The sequence below is a fragment of the Thermobia domestica genome, chromosome 9, assembly GCF_964235325.1.
Source record: "Thermobia domestica chromosome 9, izTheDome1.hap1.1, whole genome shotgun sequence".
Classification (NCBI taxonomy): Eukaryota; Metazoa; Arthropoda; class Insecta; order Zygentoma; family Lepismatidae; genus Thermobia; species Thermobia domestica.
This window is the reverse complement of record NC_137462.1, coordinates 157,575,181-157,602,049: the sequence shown is the minus strand read 5'-3', so window position 1 is coordinate 157,602,049 and position 26,869 is coordinate 157,575,181. Positions and strand designations below refer to the sequence as shown.

General features: G+C 36.3%; 1 protein-coding gene across 1 annotated transcript in view; it reads left to right on the top strand.

Annotated features, from left to right (window-relative positions):
• Nucleotides 1–26,869, top strand: part of LOC145694183 (zonadhesin-like) — a 115,518-nt gene that overhangs the window by 21,718 nt on the left and 66,931 nt on the right. Inside the window, exons 2-3 of the mRNA XM_081770297.1 lie at nucleotides 4,125–4,304; nucleotides 16,684–16,860. Coding sequence (XP_081626423.1) covers nucleotides 4,125–4,304; nucleotides 16,684–16,860 — 357 coding nt within the window. The remainder of the gene's footprint in view (nucleotides 1–4,124; nucleotides 4,305–16,683; nucleotides 16,861–26,869) is intronic.

Sequence of the window (26,869 nt, the reverse complement as noted above, 5' to 3'; positions counted from 1 at the left end):
TTTTCTGGAGGTCTGCGTTCCATTGGCCCTCACACTGTGAGTTGAATGCGAATGAAGAAAAGGCGAAGGTCAGTTGTTGGTGTGAGTATATCCAACATACTACATGGTTGTGACAGTTCAGTTATACCGTGAACTTGCGTAAGGACAGAGTGAACATGGGACCTCCACATAGTGTCATAAGGGCGTGTATACTTTACGAGTTCAAATTGGGGTCGAAGGTAGGCAAACCTTTGGTGAGGGTGTCGTGACCACGCGGACATTGCAGCGGTGGTTTAACAAGTTTAAGGACGATGACGAAACACTCGAAGACGCATCATGTGCCGGAAGATCAACACATGTACAAAATGAAATCTTCAGGCAGCAATTGAGGTGAACAATGACCAGACGTGTAAGGAACTGGAACTACAATTCAGTGTGAGTGGAGAAACCATTCGGCACCACCTCCATCAACTTGGGAAGCAATACAAGTTGGGTCGATGGGTCCCACATGATTTGACTCCAGGCCAGAAGGCAAGACGAGCAACACCTGTGTTTTTTTGCTGTCTCGTCTGAGGAAGGAGTCATTTCTGGACAAACTGTTGACATGTGATGAGAAGTGGGTCCTGTACGAAGCTCCATGAAGCCGTTATCATTGGTTAGCATCTCATGAACCGGTTCCAAAACAGCTGAAACCAGTACTGCACCAGAAGGTCCTGTGTATTTGGTGGACTGCACACAGCATCGTGCATCGGGAACTGCTACCAGCTGGTCAGAGCATCAGTGCACCTGTATACTGTCAGCTGAGCCATGTTCAAGAAAACCTCAAAACTCTGCAGCCAGCACTTCTGAATCGCAAGGGGGTCCTCCTGTTACAGGACAACGCTAAGCCCCCCGTGGCTAGGATGACCCGGGACACTATTCTATGCCTTGGATGGAAACACTACGCTCCCGGACATTGCCCGTCTAATTATCACCTGTTCAATTCCTTGAACAATCACCTTAGAGGACGCCAGTTCAAATTCCTAGTAGAGGTGCAAAATACACTTGATACCTTTTTCGCTTTACGGCTCACCAAGTTCTACCGCGATGAATGCCATAGGCTTCCAGTACATTGGCAGAAGGTCATCGATGCTGATGGGGACTATTTTTGATCTTCCAGGTACGTCTTAGGTGACATAGCCCTATGGATGTTCAAAAGTGGTGAGTGAAAAAGCGACAGAACTTTCTTGGTTACCTTTATATTTCGAAACATTTTTCCATAAATAGGGACCATTAACTTGATAACCTGTAGCTTCCTCTTCTTCTGTTGACTCAGGACTCTTCATTGACTTACTTTATGATTCTTCCTGTGTGTATATTGGTTTTTCAGTTGTATGCTTGGCTTCACTTTATGTGCGGGCCTTCCATCTGTATGTAGATAATTATGTATATTGACTTGTGACAAGTGATATTGGCTTTTCTCATGCAATATTGGAGTTTCTCATGTAAATATTGGCTTTTCTTCAGGGGGTAAAAGTATGGGGGAACGAGGGGGACGTCGTCCTCCCACTTCCATAAAATATTTCTGGCGTCCCCCTTCTAAAAAATACAATGGGTAAAGATAGACAAGGGGGACAGTGTGACGTCATGCGTCCCCCTACCTTTTGAGATCCACTTTTACCCCTGCCTTTCTCATATGTATATTGGCTTTTCGCGTGTCTGTATTGTATTTTCCTCGCATGTGTATATTGGTTTCACTCTAGTGTGGACCTTCCACCTGTAAGTTTAAGGTAGATAGTTACACACATTTCACATCCATTTATATGTAACAATAGAGAGAACAAGTACTTTTATTTATAGTATCTATTAATAACGGTATTCTATATAATTCCCTTCTCGTTTTGTAACATGCGCTCACAAAAATAGTTTTTTGGCTTTCTTTTATACAAAGTCCTCAATAATTTTTTCATAAGATGTTGATTGAGCAACCTTGTTTCATTAACTAATGTTGCCAAATCTAAGAGCCTTTCCTGTCCCATGGATGAACGTAAGTATGTTTTAATGAGTTTTAGTTTGCTGAAACTTCTTTCACAAGTTGCCACTCTGCATGAAAGGACAATAAAAATTCTAAGAGTCACTGAAACATTTGGACAGACGCTTTGAAGGCCATTTTCGGTAATCATGTCGAGTATGTTCCTTGGGGTGGACCTCTTGAGGCCCGGCAAGAATAGAACAGCCTGGTCATTAAGACTCGCAATTTCTACACGTAATTCTACAGCATCAAATTGTCTTGATATTTCAAAGCGAGATCCGCACACGATTTTTTCAGGTCCTCCGAAAACATTTCGCACAATGGGATTCCTCTAAGGGAGCTGAAGTCCTTGCTTACTTTTTTGAGCCTGTCCATTCTACTAAAGAGTTCTTCCCGTAAGAGGTCAAGAATTCTGGAGAAAGATTGTCTAAGGCGATTCTCTTCAGTAAAAAAATCTTCCTTCATCCTCTCCTGACATTCTCTTCTTCTTAAAGATGCACTTTTCTCTGACCTTCCACATCTATCAAATTAACAGGAACCTTCGCTTCCAACAGCCATCTGTCAAATCCATAATTCTGAACCTGAAGCTTGTGTTGAAAAGATCAGATAACAAATCAAGAGACATTTGCAAACTCAAATCCTTATTCTCAGTGTTTCTTCCAGACATGTTTCTAGGGGGCACTGCTCCCCCGGAGGAGACCAAAATAATACGTCTATAATATAATAATAAATAGAATAGTACCGTGTGAAAATAATATGTGCCCCTCCGAATACTAAGTGTGCCCCCAAGGAACTTATCTTTCTGAAAGAAACACTGCTTATTCTTTTTTTCTTTGTTAACTCCATTTATTTCATGCAAAACTGAATCGCAAAATACTAAATTAATTACAAATTTGAGATCTTTGATTGGTTTCATGAAGTTTTTGGCAACTCATTTGACTTCCGAATTAGAGAAAGTGGTTATAATTTTATAAAATGCTGCCAAAACATTTTCCAGCTCAAATTTCCTCCCACTTTCTTCATTCCACCAACCATCCCATCATCGTCCATACGGCCTTCCAAACTTGCCAGCGTTAATCTTGCCTCGAAATGGCGCCCCTTACATGCTCTCAATCAGCTGCGCCCCGGGGCAAATGCCCCGAATTGTCCCCCCGTAGATCCGGCCCTGTTCATTAGTATCTTATTATCTGCTTATTTGGCATTTCTCAGCAATTGCTTATCTTACAACATGTAAGCAATTATTAAATTCACTGTAAGAATGTTCAAATTCACTAAAGACTGTAACATGGATCCCACTGTTGCCAGATTAAGTATGTATAACTTCCTACTGTACTGTCTATTCATCAATAGAATCATATATTCTCCATTAGAGTTTTGGATCTGAGTTGAATAGTGGTCTAACAAACCTTGGTTCACAATACAAAAGTAAAATTCCAAAATAAATCTCAATTTCTGATACAAATTTAGTATGCAGTATATTGTTCGAGAGTTTCCTTGTACTAACTGTCAAATGTAAGAGCTATAAAATAATTTGCTGAGGTTAATGAAAAAATTAACCCTGGGGTTTTTCTCACTTTTAAATTATTGTAGGTTAGTCCATTATTGCACCTAGGTCCATAGTCATGAGCTACGATGCTAATTTTTTGGTTACTGCAACTACTGTTTTGAGGATCTTTTCACGACTCACTCGCTTCTCCGAAAGAGTTGGTCAGAAGTAGCACATCACTCTCAGAGAGCGTAATGTTGAAGTTCTCGCATGAAACCATGAAGTATAGCTAAGGAGAATAATCTCTACGATATTGTTTTAAAATATGAACTGCCGGCACTAGTAAACAAATACAAAACGAATGCGAGTCCTGTACAACCTTCAAACAAGGCAGGAAATAATAATAATAATAAAAAAAACATTGTTTCTACTTTCCAAAACTATTAAATTAAATTCATATTAACTCAATTAGTTCAGTTCACTCTGAATAATTGATTTTAGCTTATAAAATATGACCTTTTTAATTTTTATTCTTTTCACTTAAGGAAGTTGTTTACAAGAAATGTACCAAAAAATTACATAATTATTCCAGATTCAATTTTAACAAATAATTTTCATCTCATTTTTCTTTGACTTTTATTTTCGCAGAATGTCCACAAAACGAAGAATTCCAAACTTGTGGAGCAGATGACTGCCAACGAACATGTAATGATTCAGTTATTAGAATTTGTCCACTCATTTGTATGAGTGGGTGTGTATGTAAAGAAGGGCATATTAGAGAGTATAAAAATGGTCCATGTATTTCGGTGTATGATTGCCCCAAAAAAGGTTTGTAATTATTGAATGACTTATCCATATGATTAATTCAATTATGAATTAAGGCATTTAATAAAGTATTAAAGTTATGATTAAATCTAAATTCTAAATATTGTTAGCGTTTAAAGAAAAAAATAGAACATCCAAAAGCTAGGACGTATAACAATTGAACACAATTATATATGTAAGAGTAAAAGCTCATACATCATTCTTCGATAAATTCGAGAATTGTTATTTTTAACTTAAATAAAATTCATGCTGTACAGAACTCATCTATTAAGGTTAGACAATTTCAAGACGACAATTTACAGTTAAAATTAATTAGAAATGACCGAAAACTATGATTAACTTTTAAACTTTAATTTCAATTTACCTGAACTTTTGCCCGAAGGTAAGAAATTGGTCAGTTGCCAGATCTTTTGGTGCGTAGTTTGCGAGAAAATCGAAAAGAAAAAGAAGTTCTAAAGCGCTATCAAGTATGTCGTTCTTGACTATCACTTTGTCTAAAAATAAGAAATTAAAGTGCTTTACAGTGTATTTTGCTCCAATTATTCTAATTCCTGAACTATAGTTGTAGAATATGATTTCGTTTTGATATTTTGATTCACGAGAGAAATTAATGATATAGTTAGCTTCCAAGGAGCAAATATATTTTCTAGATGATTATACGAGGGCAATCTCCCAAAAAAAGGTCTCCTATTTTTGGAGGACGTAGAGAAACTTTTAATACGGTTGTTGGCAACGCTGTTGTGGGTGGTGCCTTCTCCGCTACCACATAAGCACGCAGGCGCTTCGTTCGGATGCTCAGTCTTGGCTTGGCAGCCATTCGAAATGGAGCTCCCGATGAAAGTTACCGCCAAGTGCGAAGTTCGCGCAGTTATTCGATTTTTTAACGCAAAAGGTGTTAAACCGGTTGACATTCATCGCCAATTGACGGAAGTGTATGGACAGTCGTGCATGGATGTAAAAAACGTTAGCAAGTGGTGTAGAGAGTTTAGAGTCGGTCGTACCGAAATTCATGACGAGGAAAGGAGCGGGAGGCCATCAATTGCCAACGAGACAATCGCGAAAGTTGAGGAACTCATGCGTAAAGATCGGAGAATCACTCTGGATGCTCTCTGCATTTTGGTTCCTGACGTTTCCAGAAGCATCATCCACAGGATTTTAACGGAAAAGTTGCAATATCGGAAAGTGTGTGCAAGATGGGTGCCGCGTATGCTGACAGAAGACCACAAACGGCAACGGGTTGATTCTTCCTGCGAATTTCTTCGCCGCTATGGAGACGAAAAGGACAACTTCTTGGAATCTATTGTCACGGGTGACGAAACCTGGGCATTCCACTTTACACCTGAGACAAAACAACAGTCACACGAGTGGCGCGAGTGACGCCCAAGCCACGAAAATTCAAGCAAACACAATCTGCCGGTAAAGTCATGGCAACTGTGTTTTGGGACAGGAAGGGGGTAATGTTGGTCGACTTTCTGCCTGCTGGGACAACAGTCAACGCTGACCGGTACTGTGAAACACTGAAGAAACTGAGAAGGGTAATTCAGAACCGGAGAAGAGGGATGTTGAGCAAGGGCGTAAGCATTCTCCATGACAACGCCCGTCCTCACGTCGCCCGTCAAACCGTCGATCTCCTACAAAATTTTGGTTGGAACGTCATCACACACCCACCATACAGTCCCGACTTGGCACCCAGCGATTACCACCTGTTCCCTAAGTTCAAGGAACATTTGTCTGGACGGAGGTTCTGCTCCGATGATGAGGTGAAAGATGAGGTTCAACGCTTCCTGAAGGACATGGCGGCAAGCTGGTATGACATGGGCATTGTAAAACTGCCACAGCGTCTACAAAAATGCATCGACCGAAATGGCGATTATGTAGAAAAATAAAGCTTTGTTCAACATTTAAACTGATGTAGCAATTATAGAAAATAAACGGTTCTTTGTATATCTAAAATATAGGAGACCATTTTTGGGGATTGCCCTCGTAAAATGGACCTTAAGAGTCTTAACTGCTTCGGACTTTTTAAAAAAAATGAAAAATTCCCTATTCAAGAAAACATCGTACAGTACACCACTGGATATTCCAGGAAAAAAAGATGTCCAGAGATGAGATGTACCAATGAATAAATCCCATCGATCTGAATAAAAGATTGCATGGGTGAGTTTAAGTTCTCATGTGTAGTTTCCGAGAAAGATTGATGCTGTGCAAAAATCATTCCACGAGTTAACGTGAAACTGATACTGTGGCATACCGTCTTACGACACTAGTAAAAGAACAACGTATAGTACTGTTAGTGAAAATGTAGACTAAACCATGATTATTTTCTAAACTGTTAACTTTTGTTTATCTATTACATTGTCCAAAAATTAGACATAAGTTAATCAATAAATAGTATCGATTTAAACAAACTAAGATACTTGACGTAAATTCCTATATCTAGTTTTGGGAACAATCGAGAAAAGCTCATCTCTATGGCGCTTAAAAAGAGTAGGCTACACTGTACGTTGTCAATAATAATTGATACCTTTTCTGCCGTCCTAAGCGAAAAGACCTTAACTCCACATTTTTCGAAAATCGAGATATTGGTATAGGAATGGTCGTAGTACAATTCTGCATCTATCTAAAGTGAAATTGACGTGGTTTGACCAATAGGTAGGGTGTAATGACGTCATGAGTGTTTACCTTATCTTCAAAACTTTAACTGAAAGTAAGCAAAAAGACCTTAAGTGGCAATTCATAAGCAAAAATGTTTAACTCTATTACCACAAAAATTTTAGATCGTGAAAATATATTTAATAAAGTTTTACTGAAATACAATAAATTTGAACGCGCAGCCTAAGCCAAAACGCGTTTTGCTTATTTTCTCGAAAGTATGTGAAATGGAGATAAGGCCTTTTCGCTTAGCAGGGCAGTTTTGTTATCGTGGCATACTGCTCCACCAGTGGTGCCCACCCCCCTATGTCCATAACGCACCCCCCCAAATATCTCAATGACGAAGTTTGCGTCATAGCCCCCCTTTGTGGGCACCTCTGGCTCCACAAAACTTAAGCAACTCAAAGGAAATAGCTGAAAATAAAACGACAAGATCATTGCACCAATTATAACCAACAGAAATACGATATAGATGCACAATGCAACACAAATGAAGGACAACAATACAGTTACGATGTACAGGGTGGCCAGAAAGTTCAGAACCCTGATACCTCAACATACAAAACTGGACTGCGCGAGGACATTGGTAGTTAATATGGAGTGTGACCACCACGAACAGATACACAGGCACGAAACCTGATTTCCATGCTGCAAATCAGTGTTGATCAAGTCTTGTGGCAGATGGCGCCACTCCTCGAAAAGAGCTGTTCGCAGTTCAGGAAGAGTGTGTGGTGGTGAATTTTGGTGCGCTATTCGCCGCTCAAGAGCATCCTACACGTGCTCGATGGGATTCAAGTCCGACGAGTAGGCAGGTCATGCAATGCGTATAATGTATCCACTCTCAAGATACTCGGACACAAGATGTGCATGGTGTAGGCTGGCATTGTCATTCATAAACAGGAAATCCGGACAAAATGTTCCGCGAAATTGCGCACATGTGTACGGAGAGTTTCATTTCGATACCGTTGTGCCGTCAAATGGCCATGTCCCACACTATGGAGGTCCATTTTCCCATTCAGCATGATCCTACCCCACAATATGATGCAACCACTGCCAAAGGACAGCCATTTAGCAATGAAGCTTCGGTGATAGCATGTTCCTGGCTCTTCGCACATTAATGCCCGACCAGAGTCAGGCAACGGGCTGTATCGAGACTCATCGGAAAATATAACGCGAGCCCACTGGTGTTCCCCCATCCAACATGTTTCTGATACCATGTGTAACGCCCACGTTTGTGCTACCGTTTCAATGGCACACACAACATAGGCCTCCTGGCATACAGTCTGGCTGCATTGAGCCGACGACGAACAGTTTCACAACTAACATGTTGTCTCGTAGCCTGAAACGAATCATTTGCAAGTTGAGAGCGTGACGCGTCTAGCAATTGTTAGAAACCGGTCATCGGCGGCCGACGCGACGTCTTCCTCGGACAACCTCTTCCATAACATCTGCTGGGTATATGTCTATTTTGGAAGCGACTGGACAGCCTTGACACATTGAATTCCTGCGCCACGTCCACTTGTTGGCCTAGTTCCAATCGCTCAATTATTCGCCCGCTGCCAACGTCACTCAAATGTCCTCTGCCAGCCATTGCAAGGGTCTACGCTTGGTATCCCACATAGGAACCACCAACTCATTGGTTGTAGCCTCGGATACAACTAGGCTGTCGTGTACGCTTCGTAGCAAAATCTGTTTACTACGGTTGCGATGGTGCTACGCACCCGCTATACCGGCAGTAGCGTAACTAGAATTTTTCTCAGGGGGGGCCAAGGAATGGCCCAAGAAAAATTTGAGGGGGCCATCTCTAATGAATGAATTTTTTTCATATATATATATATATATATATATATATATATATATATATATATATATATATAATGTGTGTGTGTGTTTTCAAGTTGAATGTTTTCATCTTTGTTGTTCATGATTTTACTCTTTTACGATGAAAATGTATGAATGGACTACTTCAAACAACTAGGATACATTAATACAATTGATTTCCAATATAAGTAAGTAGTAATTTAATCGCTGCATTAAAAATATGTGTGACTGGTAGATTTAAGTGGAAGCAGAGAAATACATTTTTACAGGTCAAGAAAATAACTTAGAGGTTCATGCCTCTACTTAAAAGAGGATCTTTCTATTCTTGTGGGCAGCAGCAAACTTATCAACAACTTCTTCAAGATCTAACGATTTAGCAATTTTCTTCAATATAAAGTAATCCTAAGTTTTTCAACCTATCATCAGTCATTGAATTGCCTATATATCTTTAATCTTTTCAAACATGAGAATGGCCTTTCACATGTAGCACTAGAAACTGTTATAATTGCAGATTATATCTAACTTGTTGGTTTCTAGGAATGCGTTTTTGTAGACGCAAAGATCAACGAAATTCACCAAGGGATCAACTTTGGTTTTCTCTCGTCTTCATACAACTTAATTGTGTTTGGGAGGATTTTGAGTTTACATTTAAATATTTCCAGATCACTTTCATAATACTGGGCCATATGCTCCACAATGTTGTAATTTAGAAAGTTTCCACCTTTTTGATGTAGAGTGGTGATTAATCCAATGATTTTGCTACATGATCCAAAGCGTTTTTCCGTCTCAGTGATTGCTTTATCAATAATATGCAGAAAAATGTCTCTTAGTATATTATCTTTAGAAAATTCGTTTTCTGCCTCCAATGAAGGAAGAGATTAATCCAAAATGAATTTGTGATATTTCGATGGGGAATGTCTAATTTGTTTCCACGAGGAACCCCTATAGCCTATCTGTTGCCGGCTCTGGAATTTCAGGACCATTTTCTATGCATATCCACAAATATTCTTGATAAATTCGTTCGAATGTTGTTCGTTGACAGTCATATTCTCCAGACCACATTTTCGACAGCGTTTGAGCTAGTAAATCTACAAGAATCAAACCTTCCGACATGTCTGCATCTACTTAAAATAAGACAAAGCTCAAAGTTACAGCATGGCAGCAGTAATAGTAAATTTTACCCGAAAACATTCCATCTCGTATAGATGACATTTATTTCCCGAATGGAATGATAGAAGTAAATAAATATCACAAGTTCCAGATTTGGTTTAATACCGCATAATAATATAAATAGTTGTTTGGTTGGTAGATAAACTGTATTATTAATAATAATAATAAAGTGAAATGTGATGTACGAGGACAAAAGTGCTTACGAGACAAACGTTGCACAGAAACAGGAACTGAACTCTAACAGAACAGTGATTTGCCGTTCCACCTCACTTTAAATTATAAGCCTTGCTCTGAAAGCTTTAAGTTTCACTCTAAAGTAAACTGCCAATAATTATCATGTATTCTCAATATTTCAGAAAAATGTCAAAATTTCATGCTCTCAAAAATGGTAGCCTAATCAGTGGCGAAACTAGACATTTGGTGACAGGGGTGAGATTAGTACCCCTTTCATCTACATCCACACCAATAAACACACATATTAGTTTGCTGGCGCCCGGGCAACTGCCCCGGTTCCAGGATCTTGTTTTGATCTGGCCGTAGTTCAATTACTTTTGGTTACTTTTATCCTTGAGCTCTAAAACTGAGTAATAAATGTGCCTTTACGCAGGTACGTAGCCAATGGGTGGGTCCGGGGGGTCCGGACCCCCCCCTTTCGGATCCAGAAATGAAAAGTATTAAGGAAAGATGAAACAGAAAGAAACGAAAAAGAGGTGAATCAGCATCAAAAATATAAAGCTACAATAAGCGTTTGGTTACTCTTTCTTATGAGGAGCTTTGTGTGGAGGAAACGGGGTGGGGGGATCAAGTTGAAATTGGATATTATTGTAAAGGAACATTCCGAATTCCATCTAGCCCCATGTTAACCCTATGCAGCGGCGCAAATCTGTCTTCAACATTGGGAGGGACGGGTAAGACAGTTCTCATAATTTTTTAAGGATGTTCAAAATATTTATGAAGTTGAAAAACAATGCTGTGGAGGATCAGAGGAGCAGAGTTGTCTTCAAAATTGTGAGGCGGGCAGATTTGAGGCTTATTCTGGGGAGGGGGAGACATCAATTTCATCTTACTTTCCTTTGTGGCAATCGGATGTCTCACAAACCATCACATTTCTCCCCAAAAAACGGATTTCAAGTCGGAATATTGGAGGGAAAAGTCCTCCCAGTTCCAAGATTGAAGGGAACATGTCCCCCTCATCCCCCCGGTATTTGCACCAGTGACCCTATGGACTACAAATGACGATCGATAAACCGGCTCGGTCAGATCGCCTCTCAGGTAGAACTTAAGCAATGCCCAGAATTACCAATAATATGAACCATTTTGAATTTCGCGGTAACACTAATCCATTTTGTAGGATGTCTTTACTCCCGAAAGAGATCTCGTTGCTATCCTTAACGGCGTTAAACTAAGATAAGAGAAATAAGAAGAAGACGAGAAGAACCGAGTTCGGATGACCTCGGAAGACTATGTCTTTTTCAATACTCTTTTCTATTCTTTTACGCAAGATTTCTTTATAGTTTTTTAATTAAAATACTTACTAACATATCCTCATTTTATTGTCCTAACAAACCAATATGGATATGTTGTCAGTAAAATAGTTTAGATTGATCGATCCCCTGGTGTTGTAACCACAGTATTTCATGTCACGCACCCCCCCCTTCCATTACGAAATCCTGGCTAAACGAACGAATATATGTTACCATAAAATATTTTAGAATGATCGAACCCCTGGTGTGATAACCAGTTTTTCGTCAAGGACCCCTCCCATTGTGAAATCCTGGTTACGTGCCTGCTTTACGTTATTAAAATGATGAAGTGAGAACTCGTTGAAGCAAAAAGAGGAAATATGTTTTTCTTTCCCTAATATTAAACAGTCTTAGAACAGACATTTAAATCGGGACTCCTTACAGCAAAAGAAGTATACGTGGTCCTTTTCTTCCTTTCGTTTGTTTACCTTCACTACTTTTTAGAATTTGACGTGAATTCAAATACACAAACACTTCACACCCACAACGAATGGCCAAGGCTCAGCGGTAGAACATCAGCGGATTCGGAAGATGGTGTGATTGATCCCTCGTGGATAAATATTTCAACTGAGGAGATTACCAAGATTCTTCCTCGGTGGCCCTATTGACTAATTTCCCTAATTTCTATCCTCTGAGTCTCGGATGTTTTAAAGCCTTAAAATAAATTCAAATGTAGTTGAAATAACGCTACTATCCTGTAGTCGATGCTAAATTAATATTGTAAGTTTTGAGATTAGATTTGAAGGAGGGGCATTAATTAGTATATCCTGTTGAAAATCCGTCACCACTGATTTACTGTTCTGCATAATTCCTACAATGTAATTTTCTCAGAAATGCTTAATGATTAATTTTCTGAGAAAAGCATATTTTGACGCAGAATTAATATACATCTGTGATAAAAATTGGTATTCACTGACTGAACTTACTGAATGGAATATCTGTAGACCAGTCCCACAAACATCAGATAACAGGATGATACAACCTGGTCATGGGAGTAACTACATTTTTACACAAAACAGCATTACTGCCGCGACCAAGTTGTATCATCTCGGTATCTTACCTGATGGTTAGTAATCAGGAGATTGTAGCACTGGCTCTGTGATAAATTTCGGAATTTCTCTAGTAGTATCAGTTTTAGGATTAAGCTACAGTTAAAATAGTTTAAAAGAAAATACTTCTGAAAGAGTTATTTATAAAGAATCACTGATTTTTGTTAGCTTCATTTCCCCAGGCTTTAGTTAGTAGAATAGGTCCACCAAGCGCTGACTCCGTTTTCCTTGGAGATCGCTAGTATCGCTTATTAACATCGCAGCAGGTTTCTACTTAGTTGCCACGGCCAAGAGCGTTAGGAAATTAGACGTACTAGAGACAAGACCAGAAGGTAGACGAGAAGGAGAACCAGTACCAGTAGCAAATAGTAGGTCTTGGTAATATTCAGTATCTTAATTTTCTCGAACTGTTGGGATACGAACAGCAGAGAGAATGACAGAAATAATAAAAACTTCTGCTCTCTTTTACTGTATATTAAACAAGACCTCTTGATATTATTTGGTAATAATAATAATAATAATAATAATAATAATAATAATAATAATAATAATAATAATAATAATAATAATAATAATAATACCAAATTATTTAATGAATGCTATACATTTGTCCTATGTCGCCATAATCGATGGAAATTAATTACTTAGTGTACGAAGACTTCTTTCGTCCAACACGAGCGTAAAGTTTTACTGCAGTGCATGCTATTTGTAAGTAAGCATCTCTTATTTTAGTATGACTTTCAACATCGAAGCAAATCAGAATGCAGACTGATTTTGCTATTTATTTATTTATTTTTTTTTTATTTTTTAAATTTTATTTATTTATTTTTTTGTTTTATTGTTGTTGTTCTTTGTCGAAAACAAAGGAGAAATCCAGATAAGGGACAGAGGTTAAAAGGAACGTTCAGATGCTGAGGTCAATGCATGCACCTTACAGATTTAGATAAATTAGATCTTGCTGTACTTCAAACAAAAAGGAGCCTGAAGATTTTTGCTCGGAACGCAGACTATTGCAACATACGATATTCTGCAGTTGGTAACTTTGTTGTCGAGATATGTTTCGGTAGAAGTTTAATTTGCGGCCACTATTAACTCACCGTTTGTCGACCTATAGCAGTATCACTCTGTGTGGGGGGGGGGGGGCCGCTAGGGGGGCCAAGATTTTGAGCAAGGGGGCCTGGCCCCCAGGCCCACCCTTGGCTCCGCCACTGTATACCGGGCTCTTTGCCTTGCGTCTCTTCGTATGTGTATGTCTCCTACAAGTGTTTAATGGCCCCACACGTCACTTATTTCACGTTCTATCGAGTTACTTAAATTTTGTGTAGCAGTATATATATGTTCTGGGTCTTCTGCTAATGATGATGTGCATACTGCTAACAATGACCCAGAAGCTCCTAACAGTTATCCACATGCTACTTCTTACTATTACTTTATGTTTTATAGTTCAAAGAAACAAAGGTATAGGTTGTGCAAAGACATTTAATTTCCAGTTGGATATCTTAAAACAATAATATTCATGATTGGATTCTCTTTTGCTTCTAGAAACATATTTATAAACATAGTTATTTGCTCTCGTATCAGTATATATGTATCAGTTTATATTCTGTTATTTTCCAATATTGGCTTCATTGCAGTAATACAACGTAGTCACATAATAAAATTGTTTATTTTATAAAGTACGAAAACTAATGAAAGGTTAACTAACCAATTCTCGTTTTCCTTAATTATCATGTAAACTTAGAAAAAGTAAAATGACTCAAGTTTATCAGCTCCATTAGTCTTACACTAAAATGATTAGTTTTCATGTTCACTGGACTTCTGCAATTGCTAAGGGAATATTAATCATCACATTTAATTGGATTGTTGTATGCTATATATATATAATGAGGATCTATGAAGTACAGTTATGTTTGATGTAGCCCATCCCTATTAGTTAGATATGTCTTATATTTTTGACATCTATTTTTTTTATTCTTTTTCCCATAATAGTCGTTAGGCCGTAACGTACAAATTTGTTAGTAAATATGTAATCATTCTCTGGAGATGATATTCACTGTAGTAACTTGTAGTAAGGAAATTTACTCAATTGTTCTGATTTTTTTTTAAATAAAGATTTCATTATTTTTTTCAAAACTTTTGAACATGTTAAGGTGACGTGAATACTCAGCCATCTCTCACAATTTTACAATCTATATAACTATGATTAATAAACCAGGCCCGTATCCAGCCCAAAAATGTAGGGGGGCTGAAGTTAGGGGGGCCCGATCCACCATATTATAGTTCATTACCATATTATAGTTCATTACCATATTATAGTTCATTTGTAAGCCTACCGTGAAAATTTTAGGGGGCCAGCAAAAATTTAGGTGGGGCCCGGCCCCCCTAGACCCCCTGGGTACGGGCCTGTAATAAACTAGTATCTTATTGAAAAAGAAAAAGAATATTTATTTATTAATTAATGGTGATGATGCGAGTGAAATTGACAAAATTTGACACATCACTTTATAGTTGAAAAGTAAAAATATTTATTTTATTTATTTATTTCATAAGGACAACACAACAGGCTTAATGCCCAGTCGTATCCATAATTTTCTAACATACACTATTATACATACATAAATATACATCGTTTAATTATGCAAAAATTACTGCCTGACAATTTTTTAAAATGTTTTAAATGTTTAATTTTTTTAAAAAAAATTTAAACATACTAAATACATCTACTACATGAAATCTAATCATTTCATTATATGAAGCACACATTCTCCACAGAGGAGACTTATGTAATATGTTAGTTCTTGCTTTTCTACATTAGAATGTTCCAGTGTTTGCTGTTCTAGTCTTATCACTTGGAACATCTAATAATATTTCTGAAACTAATTCTGGACAATCAATTTTACCGTTTAATAATTTATGTAAGAACAACAAATCAAAAACCCATCTCCTTTTTCCTAATGTTTGAAAATTAAAATTCGATACTTGGTCTTCATAGGGGACATGAATAAAAACCGGTTTTCTTTTGCGCAAGCATTTTTAAGAATTTAAACTTTGTATTTTCTATTGCATCAGACTATTTAGTGAAATTTGGTGTCCAAACAGTATAACAGTATTCTAATTTTGACCTTAAGTACGAAATATATAACGTTATAAATGTTGATTCTTTGTAGAAATCCTGTCCTACCCTGTAAATTAAACACAGATTTCCATATGTACAACTCGTTAATGCGTCAATGTGATGAACAAAGGTTAATTTGTTATTAAATATAACTTTTAGATCTTTGACAGTGTTTGGGGTAGACAAGGAGGTGCCACTTATTGTATAGATGAAGTTAATTGGATTTTCTTTCGTCGTGAAAGATACAGATTTACATTTGGACACATTCAGGACTAATTTATTCTTATCACACCATATTAAAATAAAATATTTTTAATGAATCGAGTGACTGTAAAAGTGACCGTTAAATATTTCCTACTTCTGAAGTATCTTTGTGAATAACACACGTTAGAATTACAACAAAATAAATAATAATAGAGAAAAACTAACATCGTTTATGAAATGAAACGCCAATCACTGATAAGAGTGAGAAAGCGGAAGATAAATATTCATTTAAACTCGGTAGAAATAACTGGTAATATGATATGAAAAAATTGTGGTCAGATTTTATAATACCTTTACTGATCTGTATTAATGCTTTATAAAAACATTCTTAAACCTTTTCAGTTTTAGGTAGTCTGTATAATTTGAGAGCACATCAATTAAAATGTGTAAGATACTTCTTTATTTTTAAATCATAATGCATGCTTTACGTGAGAAACTTAAAAACTGTTTGGCTATCAAATAACAAAAAGTAGTTATTGTTACCGTTTGGAAAGATATATGCCAAATAATACACCTTCCTATAATTATTTCAGTGTCCTAACATGCCGGAGCAAATCGTTTAAAAATAATGGACTAAATCTTGATATTTCTAGCGTTATACTCATTTACCATATTTTATTCAATTAATGTTAACTACTTAGGTATATCTTCCTTCTTTTTCCATGTCAATTAAAGTTCTTATTCGTAAGTCACCAGCAGCACCGTGCAATGAAACCAATTATATATTTTATGCTGCTGAGTGATGCCTAAGAATATACTGTAATGCTATTGTAATTTGTTTTTAATAGAATGCAAAAACCATGAAGAATTTTCCTATTTTGGAACATGCCAAGTTTCGTGCTCTAACGATCCTCCAAGTCGATGTAAAGAAACACCAGCGCCATCTTGCATCTGTAAAACTGGTTATGCGCACTCAACAACAGAAAATACTTGTGTTCTTCTCTCAGACTGTCCTAAACATGAAAGTAAGTATATTGTTTATACTCATACTGCTATAGTAAATTAAATTCACGTGGTACGAAATTATATTTACGAAAATAATTTGAAAGGTGAACATCAATCTACTAGCAGAACAAGCTAAATAACCGCAGCCTCATGTGTGTTTCTGTATGGAACATTTTATCAACATTACTTTAATGCTTTCCAGTAAATTATGCATCTTAGTTTTGTTGACTTATTATGTTCCAGTTATTTCCATTCATAATTATAAAATATATGAGAGGCTCGAAGTGCCGGATCTAGAAGGTAAAAACTAAGGGGGGGGGGGGCGAAGCCAGAACCCAGACTGTGACGAGAAAATATAGATGATAATTGTGTGGACAGGATGATAATTGTGTGGACGTACTTGGTGACTCGAGACAGAAAGATACTGTAGATGATATGTTCGATAAAATATTGAGAGAACTTTGCCAAATACGACAAGATGTGCGAACTTCGACTGAGGAAGTGAGAAAAGAGGCTCAGGATTTCAATAAAGAGATGAAAGAAGAATTTGAAAGGCTTATTATTTAATGGAAATAAGGAATCTTCCGAAGATAAAGAAAGTCAAAAGGATAAAGTTGCTGAATATCAAAAAATGTGAAAGTGTTACTAGGTAGAATATAAAATCATAGCTTCTGAAGAAATATCACAAGGAAGCCGATTAGCAGCAAATGGAAGTTTGAAAGAGAAAGGAAATCAAGAAGGTGAATTCTCTACCCATAAAGTGAGACCGGAAGAAGTAAAATTTTCAGTCACGGACAAGAAATATTATGGCGAAGCGAATAAGATCGTTGTACAGGAACATGAGGAAGTAAGAAAGAAACCGAAAATTTCACAGCTACGAAATATACAAACAGAATTATGTAATAGGGGAAATGAATATTGTTCTATTTGTAATGAAGAACGATGTGATTGCCATCGACGCTCCTGAAAACAGCTAGGCAACTCTGTAAACAAGAAAAGAAAGAAATGGACACTTGTCAGATTGAAGAGCCAATATAGAGTAGGAACATTTTATGATGTGCGGAAAAAGCGATATCACAGCATCCATGTCAAATTTAAAACTGAAGTGGCTCTTTCTGTCTGGAAGAGAAAAAGAAAGAAATATGTGAAACTGTCCAACGGAAGACATTTCAGAGGACAGAGCTTGAAACAACTGGAAAGCAGTGAGGAAGAGAACTGTGGTAGGAATGAAAATGCGGAAGTTCGAGGAAGGAAGACACACGGCAGAAAAAAGATCAAAGGTCATCGTAAAACTACGAGAAGAAAACAAATGAGGAGTTTTCAAACAGAAGCACGATATGTACCGTGGTCAAATCGAACACGGAATTTGGTACATAATTGTGAATTTAACAAAAAGAAGAGAGAAAAGAAAGATTTCGCGACACAGGTTATTAGGAATTGAGAATCTTCTTTGATGCTGGATTTTCATGTTTGATTTTAATTATTGTTAAAGTTAATTTTGATGTTGGTGCTTACTCATGATATCATTAAACCTTCGTTGGTGCTCCAACAACTTAATTTTGTTGATACAATTTTGTTGTTTATATTATGCGTTATGTTTTAGGGTAGTGAAACGGAAATATAACATGTTCAATATGTTTGAAAGAAAATTATGGAAATTAAATAAATGTTACATGGACCCTACGTGGTTACGCAAATAAGCAGAAATCAAGCTGTGAGCAGGTATGAAGATTTGAATTTAAAATTTTATCCTCTGATAGAATTTTCAGCTTCCACTGGTAAATTGTAATGCCCCACTTTCCGTAATGGCATTACAAACTCCTAGATGACAGTACTTTTATTCAATATGTCTTATTTGTTTACAATAATCATGATTAAATCATCTATCTTTATTTTTATTCTAAACTTTCAACGTAATGTTGTTAAAACTACATTAATTCCAAATATTGGCGAAAAGTACACAATTCTGCATTTTAAAATTTTAACATAAAAGAGAAGAAAAAGTAAAGAAGATTTGGAAAATTTAGATGTTCTAGAGTTTTCACAATCAACAAACAATTATAAACAATCACTTTTAATTTACAATATGGTGCCTTCCATTTCAACTCAGGCAAAAAAAAAAATAATAAATAAATAAAAAAATAAAATAAAAATAAAAAAAAATAAAATTGTACCATCACCATCTCAGATATTGTTGAAACTTTTTTTATAGCAACTAGACATGTTTTTAAGAGACCCATATTTTTTTGTTTTCTCGAAAAAAAATTTCCCGCCAAGTAATGGGCCATCAAAGACGGGGAGTACAATTTATGAATTGTAAAAGACATGGAAAATGATCAACTTCGGAGCCCCACCATTCAGCTATGGAGACAGGTAGAGATATAATTCTTGTTGTGGTATGTACATAGGGATATAAATAAACTATATTTTATTGTACTTCGGTTTGCGCATGCGTACCTTTTTGTACATAAATTAACAAATGAACGTTAATTTATCTGAAAAGTCGAAGTTTGCGAATTTTTTTCGAGCACTTCCGGTTCGAATTTTAAAATTCTGTTTTCACGGTTGGTAAGACCCAGTTACCCGCTTTCCGAAAAAATTTTTGTATCGCTTCTGTGTGCAACCGTTTTGTCGCAAAAAATTCGAGAAATTGTAAAATTCTCAAAAATCGCCATTTTTGGGCGCCATTTTCTCGAAAACACCATCTTTTAAAATTCTGAAATTTTGTCAGATGGTTTAGCTTTACATGAATAATAAACACACCAAATACCATTCTCGACCAGTGCTTCATGAATTAACTACAGCCTTTTGAAGTTAGCGAAGTTTCGTTATCTTTGATATCACAGTTAGCAACACTGGAAACAATAAAAATGCAATGATTTGATTATATTTGTGGCTCACATTAATTAAATGAAGAATAAAAGGTTTTCCTGACTAGTTTATTATTATTTTGATCAAAAAAGCGCTCTGAAATAGTAAAATTATTCCTCCCCCTTCTCCGTTTTTTTAAAAACGAAGTAATCTGAGATGGGAATTACGATTACGAAACACATAAATTTTAAGTTCACTTACTTAAAATGGTCTTCGGAAACAAAATTTCACTGATTTTTTTTTCACATGGACCAATCATTTGCTTGCTTGGTGTCTTCTTCGCTAATACCAGTAGTACACTTACAACTCGTCCAGAGGTTAGATCCAAGGAGTCGATCGCCCTCCCAGAAGAAACTTTCTTATTTTATATATATAAATAAAACCCATTCCAGAATTTGGATCTCTTAAAAGTAGCTCTAAGTAGCAGTATTTCACCCCCCCCCCCCAGAAGTTCGTCCTGGATCCGCTCCTGCGTAGCACATTGTCGATAATCACAAAACACTTATTTTCACTTCTCTTATGCTCTTCTGGAAACCTGTACCCTGCTGAAAATCCATGTGGAAGCACAAACAGCACTTCAACTGTACGTAATTCATGATTTATTCATAATTCTGCTACGCACCACTGATTATTATAAGTATATGCAAGGGCGCCGATCCTGGGGGGGACCGGAGCCCCCAAAGCTGATGTGGGCCCCCTATTATATTTATGAATATACAATAGTTGACCTAATTTGAATGCAATTTGTCTTAAAATTCTCATATATATATACCTTCTGCATCTCAATCCCCCCCCCCTCAATCTACAGAGAAATCGGCGCCTTTGAACATATGTATGTAACAAAAGTTTCTTTTTGCAGACTTCTTAAATCTACACTTTGAATTGCAGAAGCTCGATTTTGAGAGAAGCATGAAGTTAGTTTATGTTGACCCGTGACTGCCATAAAAACTTCGCCATTTTCCGAAAGCCAAAGGTGACTTCGTTGAATACCAGTTACCGGTCACATACTTTCCCATTCTTGCTTTTTCTTTCTTTCTTTCTTTCTTCCGGAAGTTGTCGAATTCAGTTCCAGGCAACAAAACGAGAGTAATACCCGGAGTTTATACTTGCACTATACTCACGAATTCTTCTGCGGTTTTAATACTGTGTACCTGTTTTTGCCTAAGGTTATGCCGCGTTGCCACATTCTTTACAACCCCCCCCCCCCAATACTGTCGCAGAGACCCTAGCATGACCGGTTTCACTGCAAAACCACTGCTTGATCGGACCTGTCTGCATCTCGAACATCTAAAAGCGATTTTTAAAGTGGGATGCAGCCAGGGAGTAATGTACACCCCCCCAACACCCCCCTAACACCCCTCCAAATTTCTTTACACACACCCCTGGATGGAAAAGGTATACTCCCCCAAATCCAATTGTATCAATCAGTATCATATAGGTTATTACATCAAGTTAAAAAAGGTTTAGCGTTTAGGAAAGAAGGCAATATTCTTATTTATTTATTTCACTTCAAAATACGAAGCGACCTCGTTCTCATGTACGGCTTCGAGAACCACATGACCTCATTGTTTCGGGCGGTGTTTCGATCGAAACAATTGACAAAACAGACCGCTGATATCTACCCTCCTGGGCTCCGCGGTCGTTTCCGAGAAAAGAAATTGATGGACAGATGCAGATTACTGAAATTGGCAACGTCTTGAGCGGTCATTCCTCCTCAATAAGGAAAAATGTGACAATATAGTAATAAGCGTACACCAGATTCAGTTGGTAAGTCTACTCTGGAACAGGCTCGCAACCAGAAGGGGGTTAAGGAGGGTCTGGCCCTCCCTAAATTTTTCATATCCAGTCCAGAGCTCAATACAAAATGCACAATTTAGATATTTATAAGATAATTTTTAATGACTTGACCCCTCCTAACATATTCATGGATCCCAAAGCTCTGTGGCTGGTTTCGAGCCTGCTCTTCAAGTGGTGTATCAACGTACAGACGTTACAAGGGTGTAGTCAAGATGTTTTTAGAAATGAAGAGATCGATCGAAGTAAGAATTATATATTTTTTAGACTGAGCCTAGTGTTATGCAGGAACGCATTTGGCGCTAGCTTAATTTTTGTAAAGTATATTTGTAAAGTAAATTCATTGAGCGGAACAAGGCTCATAGCGAGTCACTTTTTTAAACTAAAATTTACTTTTTTTAAAAAAAAGTTGGTCACTAAAAGTTACTTTTTGTTTCAAATTTGTCACTAAAAGTTACTTTTTTGAGAGGTAAAGTGACTTTTTCGTGTGATTTATGTTTTGCATTGGCAGTTTTCTAAGAAAAATATAAAAACAAATGGAAAAAGGCAGAAACTTGTTACTCATTACTCTTTTGAAAACTTCAAAACTTGCTGCCACATGTGAAACAGTGAGCTTTATTCTCACTTCAGCTTTTATTCTTTCTAAAGCACAGTGAACGGTTGGTGGATGCTTAAGCTCTCAAAGTGGGGTTGAGAACCCTTCAGTGTCTATTCTTTCTTCTATCATAATAATCTTTTAGTTTTCTCTCGTAGTAGTTAACGCTCCGTTCAACATTGTGTGAGTGTGTTTGTGTGGTTCATCATGTTCGTCTTGTGTTATGCTTCTTGTATGTTGTTCTTAAGAGTAGGTGATGAATTTGAATATTTCACGTTTTTGAGTACTCTTAATGCGAAGTTAAATATAATGTCTGGGATGAAGAAATTCGGAAATAGGCCAGAACTGGTTCCACTTACTCAGAAGCTTTTTACATCTGCTAAGTCTGCTTACCGTAACTACAAAGCATACTTTGAAGACCTAAGAAAGGAGAAAGCTCAAATAGAAGTAAAGAAGAAACAAAAGAACAAAGAGAGAGGTGATGGAGAAATTGACAAAGGGAAAAAGGGTCATGATGAGATTTTGGTCACTTTTCTGTGTGTGCTTTTGGCCATTTTTTGTTACTTTTCCACTATTTACAAGAGAGCAGACCACTATATGCCCTGGGATTATTAAAATTAGGGTATATTAAAGAAGACAAAACAGAAAGATACAACATATTTGATAATTTATAAACTGGATTTCTGGAAAACAACTAAGTCAATGAATAATTTTCTTATGAAAGACATTCAGAGCGAATAACTTAGCCAGAAAGGGGCAGGAACGGAGATTAAGAGATCAAATAATATTACAATAATTAACGTTAACAACAGGGTTAGAATATTAAATGAAGTGAAATTGGAACTATGTACAGTATTAATTACTAAATGAATGTGATTTCAGCGTGGGACGAGGAATTTTTTCCCAATTATATATATATATATATATATATATATATATATATATATATATATATATATATATATATATATATATATATATATATATATTTGAAAAAAATCACCCACTAAAACTTGCTGGGGTGAATTAATTGAAATAATAGCAGAATTTTGCGAAATAATTAAACTACAATAATTCGTATGTAATCAATTCACATGTAATTACTAGGTAAAATAGTGGAGGTTAATTCCCAATACAGTGAAACCTGTCTTAACGGGCATCTCTCAATAGTGGACATCTTCGTAAGAGAACAAACTTTCTTATTTTTCCATGCAATAAATATGTGTGATGTATTTTTATGAGAGAGAACCCTTCCTTTTAGGGACACCTCTGATTTACGGACAAACAATCGGTTCCACCGATGTCCGTTTTTGAGATGTTTCACTGTATTACTTAGTTTAATAATAATACTAAATGTTCAAATGTGTGAACTTACTTTATTGAACCTACCACTGCAAAGAGTTGATATTATTATTAGTCATAATAATAATAATAATAATAATAATAATAATAATAATAATAATAATAATAATAATAATAATAATAATAATAATAATAATAATAATGCAATAGTTGCGTAACAAAACATACTGTTTTCTTGTTTGAGTTTGTTTAAAAATTATATCACTATTCTGAGAGCACACACCCCCTTTTATTTTGAACACCCCCCTAAGTAAAAATTTCTGGCGTACTTACTGGATGCAGCACCATCATAAATCACTGACACGGTTTGGGAAATTGTAGACACTTATTTCCACGTATTCGAACCTTTTTCTATAACCTATATTTTCGCTTTTCTTCGAGTATTTTTAGAATCTTGTCTATGGCTATGAGTACATGAGCCGAATCGTGTGTTTTGTCGTCGCTTATTACAACAAAACTATCAGTTGTTCCATATTCCGCTGATATAACTGAATTTCACTTTGCAGAATAACAGTCCAGTTTTCAACGAAGTCCACATGAAGTAAAATAGAATTTGTATCTTGAAATTTTATACGATGCTTTCGGTAGCAATTAATTCTCTTTGGATTTTCTTGATGTAGTCATGAATTACAAGTCTTACAGTTAAACCAGCAATGTACGATACGAAAACGGAAAGTGGCACAGTTTTTTGTTTAACGAGATCATTGTTTTCCCATATGGCATACGTAACACTTTCATTTTCAGCAGGATCAAAGACTCCACACTTATTCCTTTCATTTCAGGACATTCACTACATTCTTGAAGAAGACAGCTGTCTTTTTCAGTGGATCATACTCTAAAGGAAATAGGTCACTCATGACTGCTTCAATACAGGTTGCACCTTTGATTTGTTGCAACGCAGTAGCAGATAACTTAAAATTTGCACAATACACACACACACACTTCCCTAGCAGGTTGCGGACTGACCCACTTTAGTCGAATACTATAAAATTCCGAGTGACCCATTCTTATGCTGAGATTGTTCTGTTTAAAAGAAAGTCCGTAAAGAATTTATTGGATGGCCATTTTAAGTAAACTTAAAATTTGTGTGTTTCGTAATCGTAATTTCCATTTCAGATGACTTCGATTTAAGAAAACGGACGAGTAAGGGGGGGGGGCTCATTTTACTATTCCAGAGCTTTTTTGATCAAAATAATAAAAAAACAGTCAGGAAAACCTTTTATTCTTCATTTAATTAATGTGAACCACAAACATCATCAAATCATTGCACTTTTATTGTTTCCAGTGTTGCTAACTGTGACATCAAAGTTAACGAAACTTCGCTAACTTCAAAAGACTGTAGTTAATTCATGAAGCATTGGTCGAGAATGGTATTTGGTGTGTTTATTATTCATGTAAAGCTAAACCATCTGACAAAATTTCAGTATTTTAAAAGATGGTGTTTTCGAGAAAATGGCACCCAAAAATGGCGATTTTTGAGAATTTTACAATTTCTCGAATTTTTTGCGACAAAACGGTTGCACACAGAAGCGATACAATTTCTTTTTCGGAAAGCGGGTAACTAGTTCTTACCAACCGTGAAAACAGAATTTTAAAAGTCGAACCGGAAGTGCTCGAAAAAAATTCGCAAACTTCGACTTTTCAGATAAATTAACGTTCATTTGTTAATTTATGTACAAAAAGGTACGCATGCGCAAACCGAAGTACAATAAAATATAGTTTACTTATATCCCTATGTACATACCACAACAAGAATTATATCTCTACCTGTCTCCATAGCTGAATGGTGGGGCTCCGAAGTTGACCATTTTCCATGTCTTTTACAATTCATAAATTGTACTCCCTGTCTTTGATGGCCCATTACTTGGCGGGAAATTTTTTTTCGACAAAACAAAAAAATATGGGTCTCTTAAAAACATGTCTAGTTGCTATAAAAAAAAGTTTCAACAATATCTGAGATGGTGATGGTACATGCTCTGCCTGAATTGAGATGGAAGGCACCATATCGAAGTAGAATATTGAATGTTTAAACTAATTATTTGTAAATTTTAGAGTCAATTGGAATAAGTAAGTTTCAAACAAAAGTAAAACTGAAAAGTACTTATATTTTGATGTTAGTTATGTTATTATTCAAGTGAGATGGCATTTGAAGCTATGGAGCACTAATAAGTGAAACCACTTCGGGTTCTCATCAGCAATATTCCGATGATCAGCTTCTTGTATTGATTTCTAAATCTTCACCAAAATTCTCAGGGTAACTCTTTACTTTGGGCAAGGCAGTGATATCCTGTCAGTACATAGTATTGCCGAACGAGCGTCAGCGAGTGAAGGCGGGTTAGAGCCCCGCAGGGCTCGTTATTTTCTGTCTTTTCATCTTGGGAACTGTAACTATAATTGCAGGAACCGGTTCAGATGACTTGGTTATTGTCACTGCCTTGCCTAAAGTAAAGACTTATCATTCTCAGTAAACGAAACACGCTATTTTTTATGTGGGATCTGATGACTCAATATTTGGAAGTATCTGCTGTTGTAACAAAAGGATTATTGCTATTTTACTAGGATATGCTGTATACATTTTGTAATAATATCTTATTTAATGGGAATCCATAGGTCGTGCTTGAGCATGTTGTTGATTAAAATTTAGTAATATGGTCTTATAACTTCAGGTATGTGGAAGAAGTAAATTAAAAGATAATAAAATTATATTCAGGAGTTGATTAGAATTTTATTGATAAAAAGGCTAAAAATATTACGTTTTAATGAATATAATTATAGATAAATACAAATGTGATGAAACAAAGTTATAAAGATGAATAATGAAATAGTCTACGAATTACTGTTCATAAACATGATTAGATATTAAGCAATGTTGCTAATTAAAAATACGCACAATAATAATAACACTTAAAAAATAAGCAACTATGGAATAAAGCAATCCAAAAAATATGCTAGCATTTATATCTAGACCTATAACTACATCTAAATATACTATAGTTACTAAAAGTAAAATAAAACGATACTTACCATATGATGAAGATCGTTTCCGCTATATCATGAATGCAAGACAGGATGAAACACTGAAAAATGACTACAATCCGGAAGAAACGGGAAATAAGAATAATATGTAAATTACAGATAATAAGCTTTTGCATAATACCTTTACATGTGAATTTATACATGTATTATGTTTGTTCTGTGTTAATTTGTTTTGTTTCAGACTACTGTTTGTAATAATAATTTGAATTGTTTTCGGTCATATTAATCTTATTATTGTATCAAGATCTTTTCCAGCTTTATATGTTCGATTCCTTGGGTACAGACTCTCCCCCAGGGCAGGTGCTAGCAGTTTTGCCGCCCTGGGCGGTACTTTCAAATGCCGCCCCTTTAATCCGCAAACCTTATTTTGA